Source organism: Danio aesculapii, chromosome 3, assembly GCF_903798145.1.
Source record: "Danio aesculapii chromosome 3, fDanAes4.1, whole genome shotgun sequence".
In the NCBI taxonomy this organism is placed as follows: Eukaryota; Metazoa; Chordata; class Actinopteri; order Cypriniformes; family Danionidae; genus Danio; species Danio aesculapii.
The window spans coordinates 41,229,407-41,244,356 of record NC_079437.1 but is presented as its reverse complement, the minus strand read 5'-3'; the positions used below and the strand labels follow the sequence as shown (position 1 = coordinate 41,244,356).

Below are 14,950 nucleotides of genomic sequence, written 5' to 3'. Positions count from 1 at the left end.
TATTTTGTGTTCGAGTGTGTGTGTGTGTGTGTGAGACCTGTTGAAATATTATCTGGTGCTTCTATTTCTAAAGAAGTTTCATTTCTCTTTTTGCGGCTAACGATGACGTTCATATGTCGCCCTTTGTTTTGCTATTTTTTTTTTTGGTAAATGTCTGCTGACTGTGTTGCTTTTTCAGGATGTTAATTTCACTTCCCATTTTTCTTTTTATATGATGTGTCAGTTCAACTTCAGGAACTAAGTGAAAAATGGAAATGTTTTATTAACCACTAGATGGAGGTACAGAGATGAACTTCTGTGTTAAAAGCATCAAGGGATGTCTGGCTTTCGTCATGTGCCATGAAGAAAAGCCAACTAATCATGTGGCAGATCCTCTTGTCCACTTTGAGCTGACGGATTTCACAAGTTTTTAAGACATTTTAAAAAGCATACAGAGAGATGTAGTTGTAGGTTAGATGTAGACGTAGAGATGTAGATGGGGTTAGTTCACCCCCCAAAATGAGTCTTCATTTAATCATTATCCATTCATCACAAACCTCCTGAAGTCTGTTTCTTCTGTCTGACAGAATATATTGTTTTGAAAAATCGTGGAGACCGGTAACCATTGACATTCATGGTCTTTATTTATCCTACTATGGGTGTCAAATTGGGCACCGGTTTCTAGCATTCTTCAAAATATCTTATTTAGCGTTCAACAGAAAAAAGATAATCTTACTGGTTTGGAACCACTTAAGTGTGAGTGAGGGGTGAGTAAATGTTATTATAAAATAAAATATCTTTTAAAAAGACTTTGGTCTTACATTGGATTTTTTTATAAATTTTAAATTAATATCCATTAACTTGCAGTCAAGTCCCCAAAAGCATTGCCTTTGATTAGAATATTTTTCACATTTAAAAAATAAAATTAAATAAAAAATCTACATTAAGCACACGCAGGAAACTCTCAAGAAATATTTTTTAAAAACTAATTAGTTAAACAGTTTTATAACCCCACATTAATATAATTCTTATCTGTCTGTCTGTCTGTCTATATTTTATGACAATGCAATTTGTCATGTCAAGCTAAATCAATTTATATTTATAAATTCAATTCAATTTATAAATCAATTTTATACAACCCTTCCTACTCCCCAAGAACTGCACTTATCCAGAGCGAGCAGAAGAGCTGCCAAAATCACTCTGGACCCCTCACACCCAGCACACTGCCTCTTTGAACTTTTACCTTCTGGTCGACACTACAGAGCACTGCGCACCAGAACAGCCCGACACAGAAACAGTTTCTTCCCTCAGGCAATCCATCTCATGAACACTTGATGACAATTATTGTGGAACCAACATCACTACTTGCCATACACATTATACATATATACACTTATTTAACAACACACTTACATGCCAATTTGCACATAACAGCTGCACATATAACGTTGTATATAGTAATAAACACGTACATACACTTGTCAATCTGTATATTTGCACTCACTACTTACTTCTATTTTTTATATATATATATATATATATATATATATATATATATATATATATATATATATATATATATATATATATATATATATATATATATATATATATATATATATATTTATTATCTGTTTTTTGTCCTGTCTCTGTTATCCTGTTGCACTGTAGAAGCTCTGTCACGAAAACAAATTCCTCGTATGTGTGAACATACCTGGCAATAAAGCTCTTTCTGATTCTGATTCTGATATTGAGTTTATAGTTACAGTATTTTTAGTGAGTTTAAAATACAAAAAAATACCTCTCACTATAAAAATACTAGAACATTCATATAAACTTAAATTAATAATCAAAGTAATACGCGTACAAACAAATATAGGATAAAACAAAACGTTTTATGTCTATTTTATCTGTCAACATTTTTGTTTTGTTTTTGTTTGTCTATCAACTACCTTTGCAATGTTTTTGTAAGGTCTTTTATTTTGAAAGCCCGTGCGTCGAGCAGCCATCTTGTGTGTTTCTCGTGGGTAGCAAAGTTCACATTGTTGCATGTGATACAGTAACCAAGCGAAGGGATCGATTAAAATTTCAAAACTGGTGAGATTTGGCTATATTTCTATTTCATTAAATCAACCCTACTGTATTACGCTCTGTGTATAGATCTGTATATCTCTATCAACCATTAGCAACATCTCATATCTTAGCAGCATTGCTAATATAATGTGTAAACTATTTAGCGTGATCACTTAATTTTTATTAAGTTCGTGTCATTATTATGACTCCGTTATGTATTCTCTGAATGCTCGTTGTGTTGTGGATGTCGAATTTTCAGTCATGTATTGTCATCATCACACACGCCAGGCTGGTTGACGTTAGTCACGAATCGTGATTCACTGTCGCGCAGTCGCAGAAGAGTCTGTAATGGTGTAACATTAGATATTATGTGTTTGTAGTTAACTAGTCTTTTCACATTTCTCCTCAAATACATATATATATGTGTGTGTGTGTGTGTGTGTGTGTGTGTGTGTGTGTGTGTGTGTTTGTAAACATGTCGTCTTCCCAATGTCTTGCAGGAAAGTCTGCTGTTATACTAACAGTGTGCCTGTGGTCCTGTTGTTAGGAAGGGCTCAGCAGTGCCTGGGTGCCCAGGGAGCCACTGCCTGAGTCCCAAGAGGTCGACCTAAATCAAACACTGGACATGAGTGCTCCTAAAGGAGGCCTGGTCATCTTCACGGCCAACTCCAACCCCTCCAGCCGAGAACTGGCCCGGAGGATCGCAGAGTGAGTCCACCAACAGCAGGGCTCTTCACACTGGGCTCCGGGGTCCAGCCCTTAAGAAAGTTAACCATGGTTTTACTACAATTGAAACCAAAAGACCATGGTAACCACAAATTCATCTTTCACGTTTTGCTACTTCAAACACAGGGTAACCATGGTATTTGACTGGTTATACAAGTTGTAGTAAACAGTATGCTGTTAAATTCATGGTTATTATGCTTTTGATCAAATGTTTTTATTATTAATGTTTGTAATGAAACCATGGTAAATTTCGGTAAGGGGTAGGAAACTATTGAGAGAAATGGTCAATTAATGATAACAGTGATTAATATTAAGTTAATATCTAAATAAAAATTGTTGACAATTTGTAAATTCATAAGTAGAACAAACAGACTAGTAAATAAAATAAATATTACCATGAAATGGGATTTGTAGGATAAGAACAATCATTTTCAGCGTTACATAAAAAAAAATAAGCTGTTTAATATTTTGTATGTATATATAAAAAACCCTGCACTAAAAATACCAATGAGGTATATGCACATGGACTTTTAAATTCAGTCAGCCAGCCCCATGGCCTCCAGTTAATTGGTATCCCATACAAAATCGCAGAGTTTAAGATCTGATTTCTTTAAAATTAAAGCTTCTCCTGTTCACCAAGGCTGCATTTATTTAATCAAAAATACAGTAAACATTGTGAAATGTTATTTTATTATAAAACAACTGTTCAAAAGTAGTTTGTCATTTAATTTAATAATTTATTCCAGTGATTTTAAAGATGAATTTTCAGCTTCATTATTACAGTTTTCAAAGTCACATTATCCTTCATAAATCACTCTAATATTAAATATTATTATTAATATTATTATTATTAATTTTAATGGTAATAGTAATAAAAGCAATAATGACAGGGCTAATAATTTCATTTAAAAATACGTACAATAAGTGATAAATACATAATTAATAATGAGAATTTTACAATTTTTTCACATTTAATAAATGCCGTCTTGATGAACAGAATAATTTTCTTTGAAAAATACATGAAGAAAAAAAAGACCCCTAACTTTTGACCGATAGTGTATTTATTTTTTTTTTTTGTTCCTCAAATTTCATTTTAGTTCTATTTAAATGAGTAGAATAAAAGTGGTTGCTCTTCTACTTTAAACAGCTATTTAGTTTTCATTATTATTTTTATATTATTTTTCCTTTTTGTCTTATATTTTAATATAAAACTACAACATATTTCTGTCACAATGTCTTCAAGTTAGACCAAACTTTTATTTTGCTGCATTGTCATGAAATTGCTATAGTTTTTGTAATCCCTTAAACCAACACAATGCTGTTAAATTCTTTTAACTGGCACAAAATATATATACACTTCAGGTCAAAAGTTTGGGGGCAGTTTTTTTTTTTCTTTTCTTTTTTTCTTTTAAATAAAATGATTCTGTTTATTTTAATAAATATTAAAAAAAAATGTTAAATTGTTAAATATTAAAATTTTAAATGACTGCTTCCAATGTAGTATTTAAATAACATTTTCTATGTAGTTTCAAACGAAAGTATTTCTTCAGTCATTCTTGTTTTTATTACAATTACTATTAACAACAACAACAGCAATAATAATAATATTTATTATTAGAGTGATTTCTGAAGAATCATGTGACTGAAGACTTGAGTAATGAAGATGAAAATTCACAATTTTTTATAGTGCTATAACATTTCACAATTTTACCATTTGGTGAGCAGGATAAGTGTATTTTAAAACATTTAAAAAGGCCTACTGACCCCAAACTTTTGACCGGTAGTGTACATATAGAATTGGCATTTTTGCAATAGACCTATCTATCTAGATTTGCTAACCTGAACAACCATAATGTCAAAATACTAATGATTTCTGTGAAAGTTTTATGTTTAATGTTTAAGCTGTTATATTTCATCATGATTTTCCTGAACATTTGTTCTTGCACAGGCGATTGGGGGTGGAGCTTGGGAAGGTGCAGGTCTATCAGGAGGCTAACAGAGGTGATGGTCTTTTTTTTTTTTTCACCTCAACTTTCTATCAAATATCTCTCATGTTTGCTGCTGTAGTGGCTGTTCATTCTTTGCATGCCATTGTGGAGACAGCAGACAAAACAGAGCTGGGCCATGAGCTACTCTTGCCCAATTAAACTGACAGTCTTTGTTTTGGGTCATGCTTGCGTGTTGTGGGAAAAAAAAGAGAGAGATGCTTGTACTCCCACATGCACATGCTGATGAAACTTTGCCTGTACAGTCAAATCCCTATGGAAACTTAAATAGGCAGTCTGTTTGTGTGGAGTTAAATATTTACCATGGACCAAGCACAAAAAAAAAAGAAAGTAACATTTCTTTTCCCACAGAAACACGGGTTCAGATTGAAGAGTCTGTGCGGGGCAAAGATGTTTTCATCATCCAGACCGTGTCAAAGTAAGAAGCCTTAAAGGGATATTTCACAAAAATATGAGAAGTATTTCATCATTTACACACCCTCATTCCTCGCCTCTGATGCATATGATTTACTGTTTATTTTCCTCAACTAAAACCCTGGTTTACATGACCACTCATGGCAGCCCCTTAAGCTAGTGTGCTAGCTAAGCTAAATCACGCAAATTAGCCTACAGTTTGACATAAATTAAAATACAAAAAAATCTGAAATACTCAAATGTCTGTGAATGAATGCAAATTATGTTTCCCAAACCCCAGTTCTTAAAATCTTTCTTTTTCCCCATCTGCAGGGATGTTAACACCACCATCATGGAGCTGCTCATTATGGTTTACGCCTGCAGGACGTCCTGTGCTCGAAACATCATCGGCGTCATTCCCTATTTTCCCTACAGCAAACAGTGCAAAATGAGGAAGAGAGGCTCCATCGTCTCCAAACTGCTGGCCTCAATGATGTGTAAAGCTGGTAAATGAGTCCGTCCATCACTAAATCGTCCTCTCATTTGTGGTTTGTGCAAATCCAGTCCTCCAACTCATTTGCTGTGTCCATTGTGCCATCGATCAGGTCTGACTCATCTCATTACTATGGATTTGCATCAAAAGGAAATCCAGGGTTTCTTCAACATTCCAGTGGATAATCTCCGGGCCTCTCCGTTCCTGTTGCAGTACATCCAGGAAGAAGTAGGTTCTTGTGTGGAGCTTATTTGCAATTCTTGTTGATTCTGTAGTTGCTCTTCCTCTTCAGGTTTGTTGATAGGTCAGTCCATGTTTCACTTTAGCAATATGTCACCTACACTGCTCAAAAATAAAATTCAGAATAGAAACTAGATTCGTCTGACGCTACGAAAATGATGCTTTTAGATACCCTCATGTCGTTCCATACTTTTTCAGAACACATATTAAGATATTATTGATGAGTTCTTAGACGTTTAAAGTCTAGAAAATAGCAAAATAAACCTGTGGCCAATACTGACAAAGAGGAGAAAAAAAATGTTGAATAAAATAATTATTTTTGTTTTATGTGCACACAAGTGTTCTCGTAGGTTGATAATCTTCCGATTGAACCACTGAAGGCTTATGATCTGTTATGGTACAGTCATGGAAAACCTGGAGAAGTCGGGGAATTTTGACATGGCATTTCCAGGCCTGGAAAAGTTCTGGAAAATCTGAAAATCTTTTTTGTAAAAGTCATGGAAATGAGTTGAACAAATATCTGTTTACTTCAATATAGGTTACTTGTCTTTACTTCGATTCTGCCCTTGGCCAAAAACATGCTGTCACATTTTTAGTGCTGTGTGAACATTATCTTAAAATATTTTACATAGATATAAAAAGAGAATTAAACTAAATGGATGTTTTATGATATGATGTAATCAATTTGAACGTGCATTGTTTGTCTTATTGTTTACCATGTATACATAGACATTACATGAAACATCAGGTCATGAAAGTTTACTTGAAAGTCCTGAAAAAGTCATGGAATTTTAGTAGTAAAATGTGTCTGAACCCTGTATTGATCATTTTCTGGGCTTTTTTGAAAAAGCCGGCACCCTTGCTTTCTACACTGTAAAAAATGATAGGTTCCACGCAATGCCTTTATGTCGTCCCAATGCAAATCAGTTAAGTTAATGATTTGTGTTAAGAGTTGTGTTTCAGCTCATTTTTGATAAGCAGTTTGAACAAGCAGCAAAAATCTTTTATTTTTTTTTTTGGAGTGTATGGAGGATGAGGGAGCTCTCAGATTTAACCTAAAAAGTCTCAGGGGGTTGTCATGATTTTAGGGTAAGTAGTTATCTACAAGATTTATGGGGTAAACTAACCCTTTAACATTCTCACAATAAATTACTCCACTCAAGATTATGCATTCTGTTTTTTTTTCCGTGAAAATTTCTTTTATTGCTAAAGGTTTATTTAGACTTCTGCGTCAAGCGCATGCGTATGCTCCGTCGTGGCTGATGCTGACGCTGGCGTGTACCTCTCAAAAATGTAACTACACTCCGCAACCATACATAGCGCAAGCTCTGTGATTGGTTGGCTGGGTAGTTGTGCCGAGTGTGGGTGGTGCTGAGGGCCGCGAGCCCGATGAAGCAAGTGTTTACAAGTGTCAAGTCCCGTAAAAGAGCTCCAGATGTTTTGTGGTTGATTAGGCCCACACAGGAATCTGCAATTTCCACAGATTTTTAGCCCATCATTGAGTCTGTGTATTTACTTCTATAAATGTTTGTAAATTTAAATTTATTTAGGTTTTAAATACATTTCAGGAATATTTTTGACCATTATGAAAATGTTCATATGATTTATTTACAACATAATTTGTAAACTAATATTTTCTGTCTTTTCGTAGTTATATTATATGAGAGACTTGCTTTTACAAAAACAATGCGCAGAAATATAAATGCACAGTTACAAGCAAGGCATGCGCCGTGGGTCACAGAAGTATAAACCAGCCTTAAGTCAGATGGAAGGTCATATCTTCAGCTAGAATTGAATAGAAGTGTGTGTACAACTATTAAAGAAATTAAGAGACCACTTGACCATGTAGTTTTTCTTTTTCTGGATTTGCAAGTCTAAATAAAACTGTAACTACAAATAAAAAAAACATCTAAATAAATAATAAAGATGTTTTCAGACATGTTTATAAAGATTTTTAGACAACACTATACCAGTGCTTTAACTTCAGAACTTAAAAAAATTCATATTTGGTGGAATAACCTTCAATTTTTCAATCACAACTAATGAAAACATTGGTTATTCAGCCCAACCCAAAAGAAAAGTAACAAAAATGCTTGAAATATTTTATATGTAGTTTGGTAGACATACCTGACGTTTATAGAATAGAAAGTTCATACTTAATAAATCCAGTCAATCCAGTAGAAACTAGTATTTTTACCATAGCTGTATATGTATACTTTTATAACTCTACTTTAATATTTTAAAATTATGACCATTGTATGATTATTGTTGCTTTTCTTCTGCTTTCAGATTCCTGATTACAGAAATGCTGTAATTGTGGCCAAATCTCCAGCATCAGCCAAAAGGTAAAGGCCTGTCTTTCTTCTGTAATGTCATGTGAGTAGTTCAGCCATGATGGCTAAAACAAAAGTCATAAAAGTTGTTCAAACATGAGGTTGACAAATGGAGAGATAATGGTCTGGGCTTTCAGATGCATCCAGTGTCAATTTTGTATTGATGTATTCAATTCTTTTTAAGATTCATACATCCAAATGTACAAAACTCCATCTAAATTTGAAAGTAAATCAGAAATGCTTTAAATCAATTGTGCTGATCCGAATATTATTGGTTCCATGTGGTTGTAGAATATGTTTTCAGCACAGCAGACTATTAGAGCCTGTTTTATAGGAACATGTGACACTATAAAACTGCAAACGCTGTTTTGTCTGTAAACACTGAGATTGTACATCTTTAGGTTGTCGACTTTTAAGGCCCTGATTTATTTCAAATTAAATCAATGAATGAACTAGTGTGATCATTTTGAGAGGAAAAAAGTGATCAAAAACGTTTAGGGTTTTTTAACGGTTGAAAGAGCTAGCCAAAGTAAACATGCTGAAAAAGTTGGTTTGACTGGATGTTTTGACATTAAAATGTTTCTTTAGCTCATTTCTTATGTGTAGTCAGTTTAAATCAGACATCCATTAGTAAAAGCTTAGAGTCAAGAACTGCTTTTATATGAAAGCTGATGTGTAATTTTAGTTGAAAACAAAACTGACACTGTTTTTCACGTTTAATACTTTAAAGCTGCTTTAATTAAAGTCATATTATCTATAGCGCTGAATAAATAAAGTGGAGTGGACTTTAGTGCCTAATTGCAGAGCTTAATTTACCTGTAGATTTTGTCACCCGTGTCTGTTTTTGTGTGCGTTTTTTGTTGTTGTTGTTGTTACTAAGAGGAAACCACTCTGTATATTTTTATATATTCATCTTATTTTCTCAGCTGTGTAGGCGCCATCTGTATGATCACTAACATTATACAGCTGCTTAGGCCCTTCAGATAGTGGTTTTTGTTTTAATAGGTCTGTGTGACTGTGATCTTTACAGAAAGTACCTTCAAAAAATTTTTCACATCAGTTAATAGCTGTGCTTGTAACATTTAATTATTCATTTTCTTTTCGGCTTAGTCCCTTTATTAATCTTATTATTCAGCATATGTTTTACGCAGCCGATGACATTCCAGCTGCTACCAGTCACTGGGAAATATCCATACACTTCCATTCACACACATACACAATGAACAATTTAGCTTACCCAGTTCACCTATAGCGCATGTTTTTGGGCTTGTGGGGAGCACCCGGAGGAAACCCACACGAACACGGGGAGAACATGAAAACTCCACACAGAAATGCCAGCTGTTAATATCAAAATTGTTAATGTAAAACAGTGGTTGTTAACCAGGGGACAGGAGCTCATGGGGCAAAAGGGTATATGTGGAGCTAGTATTTTTCCCATACTGATAAACTTCCAGTAAACGGTTAATATAACTTTTTTTCATTTTATATGGCTCCTTTTACAGCATCGATGTTGTAATGTAATTACAGTAAAATCAGTTAAATAGATATTGGCGTTCATTTAGTTGCTAAAGCGTAAAATGAGACAAAGCTGTTTGCTCGCACGCGCCCGTCAGAATCAGCAAGCTAGCACAGTAGCTCCGTTGAATATACTGGGGTAAAATAAATGCTCATATTATAAAGACATGGCAGGGGAAAATGTTATTTAATGCAGTGCTTCTTGTACAATCTGAGACCCACTTTATATGGGATATCACTCAGCCAGTGGAGATTGCTGATTTTGAAAGAAAACAGACCTTGGCATACAGTTCACCGGAAACGTTTAACCCAGGTTACTGACAAATTAAAAGTCCTTTAGCATACTTCGGCATATACCCTATACAATTGTCTGTGTGTTCACAGGGCCCAGTCATTTGCTGAAAGATTGCGTCTGGGCATCGCTGTGATCCACGGTGAAGCGCAGGACGCAGAATCAGACCTGGTTGATGGACGTCATTCACCACCCACTGTCAAAAACATCGGCGCCATCCATCCAAGCCTAGAAATACCATGTGAGAATCTCACCTCGTACAAACACACTCATTTTCATTTGAGTCATTTGAGTTCCTAATCTCCATTTTTCTATTGCCTTTTTCTCTTGCGTAGTGCTGATTCCCAAAGAAAAACCACCGATAACTGTAGTTGGAGATGTAGGAGGACGAATTGCCATCATAGTGGTTAGTTCAAGATGATATGAATGTCCTCAGGCTGCTAATTTAAGTTTATCCCTCTTCTAATCTGTCTTGTTTTGATCTAAAGGATGACATCATTGATGATGTTGACAGTTTCCTAGCAGCTGCCGAAAATCTGAAAGAAAGGGGCGCCTACAAGATCTTCGTGATGGCCACTCATGGGATCCTCTCCTCAGATGCTCCTCGACTAATAGAGGAGTCCGCCATAGACGAGGTCAGCTTTAGCATCGTCATTTCAGAACGATGCCTGTTGTTGTTGTTGTTGTTATGAATACCGTCTGACTTTTTGGTGTCTCTACAATCAGGTGGTTGTCACCAACACCATTCCACATGAGATCCAAAAACTCCAGTGTCCCAAGATCAAAACGGTGGACATCAGCATGATCCTGTCAGAAGCCATTCGCCGCATCCATAATGGAGAATCCATGTCTTACCTGTTTCGTAATATAGGTATGGATGATTAGCAGGTTCTTGTACAGTCAGTCAGAGGTCAAGAGTTTTTTCTGTCCCTATTTGCTTGTGTCATTAACCGTTTCTCTTTTTGTCATCTCTCAAAACCGCTTGTTTTATGTGTAATATTTTGAAATAATAATAGTACTCTTGAAGAAGCAGGATGTTGCGATGCTAATTTAAAGGGTTGTTGACCAGAAAATGATAAATCTGTCATCATTTACTCATCCTCCATAGATATTTCTGAATAATGATAAAAGCTGGAGGCCATTGACTACTATTGTATATATATTCTTTTTCTTTCAACATTCTTCAAAGTATCTTCTTTTGAGTTAAACGGAAATAAGAAACTCATGAAGGTTTGGATGCACTCAGAGGGTGAGTAAATGTTGACATGTCATTTACTTAGCGTGCTAATGCGAAAACAGGTTTGAATTGCAGGAATTTTTCACCTCGTGATCACAAACGTTGACACTTTTTAAGATTTCGATTTAAAGGGAGAACCACTGGATGCTAAAAGGACATCTTCAGCTCTTTTAGCTGTAGATCTTCTGTCTTTTCTCTTTTTTTCTTTTTAGTATTTAAAGAACGGATAACTCCACTGTGTGGCCAACAATTCCAAAATGTTTCCAATTCAGAAATCTATGCTGTGACATATCAGTGTCAGTGCCTCATGAATTGTGCGTTTTCTGTGCCACCAGTTGATTTGTGTTATCTTCGTGTTAGTGCTGATGTTAAATTAACATTTATTTTGTACACGCAAGGTACGTGCATAGATTTCAATATCATGTTTAAGATTGAAACTGAAGCCTAATGCACTTGACTGAATGTTTTTTCTTGCTCGATTCTTCTACTAACACTTTGAGCACTTAGGTTTTAAGTTCTGCCAGTAACGGGATCGTGAAGCGTCTTTGCCTCATAAATGTTTGGTCATGGCGGCCAGAATTTGCCTCTGAGAACTTCTCATTTTCAAATGAAATGCAGGGTTTTTGTTATGTGACTAATATGTCAGGCTTTTGTATTTATTCACAGCACTTGATGACGATGAATAAACAAGATAAAGACTAACTGATGTCATGCGTGCAGTGTTTAATTAATGATCCGCCCTTTTTCTTGTTGGCAGGTTAGACTGACAGCGTTGTCAGAACTGGAGTTTCCGGTTTGTTGAATCATGCTAGTCCATTTTAGACTTTGAGAACACCAGTGGTGAAAAGTAACAGATTATAAATACTCAAACGACTGTAATTAGGTAGTTTTTCTCTGGAATTGTAATTTACTAAGTAGTTTTAAGGCAAGGCAAGGCAAGTTTTTTTTATATATAGCACATTTCATACAAAGTGGTAATTCAACGTGCTTTACATAAACGGGAATAAAAGAGACACGTATAAGAAAAATAAAAACAAATAAAAATTATAAAAAACGGATTAAACTGATCAAATGTGTTAAAACAGGTTATAAAAGAATGAAAAAGAAGAGAAAAACATAATAGTGCGATCTGTTGGACGTAGCACAGTACTCATTCAGTAAAGGCACAGCTAAACAGATGTGTTTTCAGTCTTGATTTGAACGTGTCTAATGTTGGAGCACATCTGATCATTTCTGGAAGCTGATTCCAGCAGTGAGGGGCGTAGTAGCTGAAAGCCGATTCACCCTGCTTAGACTGAACTCTTGGAATTTCTAGTTTATTTGATCCTAAAGATCTGGGTGATCTGTTATGTTTGTATTCAGTGAGCATATCTATAATGTATTGAGGTCTTAGGCCATTTAGTGATTTATAGACAGGTAATAATACTTTAAAATCTATTCTGAATGTAACTGGGAGCCAGTGTAAAGACCTGAGGACAAGTGTAATGTGCTCTGATTTCCTGGTTCTGGTCAGAATTCTGCATGAGCGTTCTGTATGAGCTGCAACTGTCTGACTGTCTATTTGGGGAGGCCAGTGAGGAGGCCATTACAGTAATCCACCCTGCTGCTGATAAAAGCATGAACAAGTTTCTCTAAGTCTTCACTGGAAACAAAGCATCTGATTCTTGCAATGTTTTTGAGATGACAGTATGCTGATTTACTAACTGCTTTGATATGACTATTGAAACTCAGATCTGACTCCAGAGTCACACCAAGATTCTTGACCTTATTTTTGTTGTTTGACCTTTAGTGCCAAGGTACGCATTCACCTTGAGAACCTCATCTCTGTTCCCAAACGCAATCACTTCAGTTTTCTTTTTGTTTAACTGAAGAAAGTTTTATCACATCCCATTGTTAATCAATACATTGGCAGAGGGTGTAACTGGGGCTGTAGTCATTAGGCAGTAAGGCTAGGTAGATCTGAGTGTCATCAGCATAGCTGTGGTAGGAAATTTGGTTCTTTCTCATTATTTGGCTCAGAGGGAGCATATAAAGGTTGAACAGGAGAGGTGCCAGAATCGAGCCTTGTCGAGGGGAGAGTGCGAGCATTATTTAAGTTGCTGTTTATAGGGCTTGAAAAGAAAGTCTGCCTAGCGGTGTTTAGTTCAATATTAAAAGCATGGACTACTATAATAATGGACTACTAGTTTCGTCTTTCTCCACATACGCTCAGCTTTTCATCATTTGTACTCTTGGTGACCTTGTCCAAGATCCATTTTGCCTGCCAGTCATCTTCTTGACTTTAACAGGAGCAATGTCATCTATGACATTCTTAACTTTAGAATTAAACAAATCAAGGAGAGAATCAACAGAGTCTGCAGATATACTTGGTGCTAGCGATATGGCCTTCATAAACTGCTCATTAGTGTTCTCATTTATGCATCTCTTTCTGACAGAGACAGATCTGTCTTTAATAGCTGGAGTGATCAATATGTCAAAGAAAATACAGAAATGATCAGATTAATAACAACAGTCGATGAAATGTGTAAACCCTTAGTTATAAGTAGATCAAGAGTGTGTTTACGATTGTGTGTGGGTCCTTGAACATGCTGAGTCAGATCAAAAGTGTTCAAAACAGTCATCAGTTCTTTTACAGCGTTGATTTCTGGATTATCAAGGTGAATATTAAAATCCTCAGCAATAGTAAAATAGTCTAATTTAAAGGTTACTATTGATAACAGCTCTGTAAAATCATCAATAAAAGTTGGAGAATATTTTGGAGCTCTGTAGATAATGATCAGTAAGATACGTGGAGCACCTTTTAGTGCTATACTCAGATATTCAAAAGACAAAAAGTCACCAAATGACACTTGTTTACACTCATAGACATCTTTAAACAGGGCAGCAATGCCTCCACCTCTCCTATTGGCTCTGCAAACACTCAAAAAGTCAAAGTTTAAAGGAGCTGTTTCATTCAGAACTGCTGCGCTACAGCTGTCATCTAGCCAAGTTTCATTTAAAAGCATAAAATCAAGGCAATTTGTGTTAATAAAATCATTGACTAAAAGTGACTTATTGTTGAGTGATCGGATGTTTAAAAGTGCTAACTTAACAGTTTTAGCTGTTTTTGCTACAGTAGTCTCAGATTTACATTTAATAGACACCAGATTTGAGTGATTTGCTATACGGCCTGAAGAAGTCTTTGGTTTTCTGTAATGTAATACAACACATATCTGTGTAGAGAAAGCTACAGGCACACTGGGTTCTTGCTTGTTCTGTAAACATGTGATAAAGACACTGTTATCCAAGCATGCACTTGACACGCATCACTGTGAGCTGTTGTGTTCACCAGCTGAAGATGGTGCGTTGTTGTTTGGGCCCTGGCGGTGAGGCAAAAGTCGGAGGGCTCTTCCAGGTGGGCTCAGAGGTTGTTGTGGCCGCTTTTTGGTTGATAACTGGGGGCTTGCGGCAATGGAGTGTGAAAGTTTAGTTCCAGCATACACCAGTTCCTCCATCTTTTTTGAAAAACCCAAGAGAGACGAGCAAGGTGACTAAATGTGTACTTTCCCTTGAGTACATTTTTAAGCGCCATATCGGTACTTTTACTCCACTACTTTTCTTTCAAACTGCAGTCACTACTTTATTTTTTCTTGTCTAAGTCCAATCAAATCACACATAGAAGGT

At 35.7% G+C, this 14,950-nt stretch overlaps 1 protein-coding gene across 3 annotated transcripts; it reads left to right on the top strand.

The window, feature by feature from the left end:
* The first annotated feature begins 1,983 nt into the window (after positions 1 to 1,983).
* Positions 1,984 to 11,993, top strand: prpsap2 (phosphoribosyl pyrophosphate synthetase-associated protein 2). 3 transcript variants are annotated; one of them, XM_056454003.1, is made up of 11 exons: positions 1,984 to 2,076; positions 2,600 to 2,760; positions 4,727 to 4,779; positions 5,136 to 5,202; positions 5,511 to 5,683; positions 5,783 to 5,898; positions 8,200 to 8,255; positions 10,143 to 10,291; positions 10,386 to 10,456; positions 10,539 to 10,685; positions 10,777 to 11,993. In XM_056454003.1, the coding sequence occupies exons 2-11, from the start codon at positions 2,678 to 2,680 to the stop codon at positions 10,933 to 10,935; spliced, it is 1,074 nt and encodes a 357-aa protein (XP_056309978.1). In that variant the 5' UTR covers positions 1,984 to 2,076; positions 2,600 to 2,677; the 3' UTR covers positions 10,936 to 11,993. The 3 variants fall into 3 exon arrangements, with proteins under 3 accessions (XP_056309978.1, XP_056309979.1, XP_056309980.1); XM_056454004.1 differs by having other exon boundaries at positions 2,553 to 2,760; XM_056454005.1 differs by lacking the exons at positions 1,984 to 2,076; positions 2,600 to 2,760 and adding an exon at positions 2,772 to 2,860.
* The last annotated feature ends 2,957 nt before the right edge of the window (positions 11,994 to 14,950 follow it).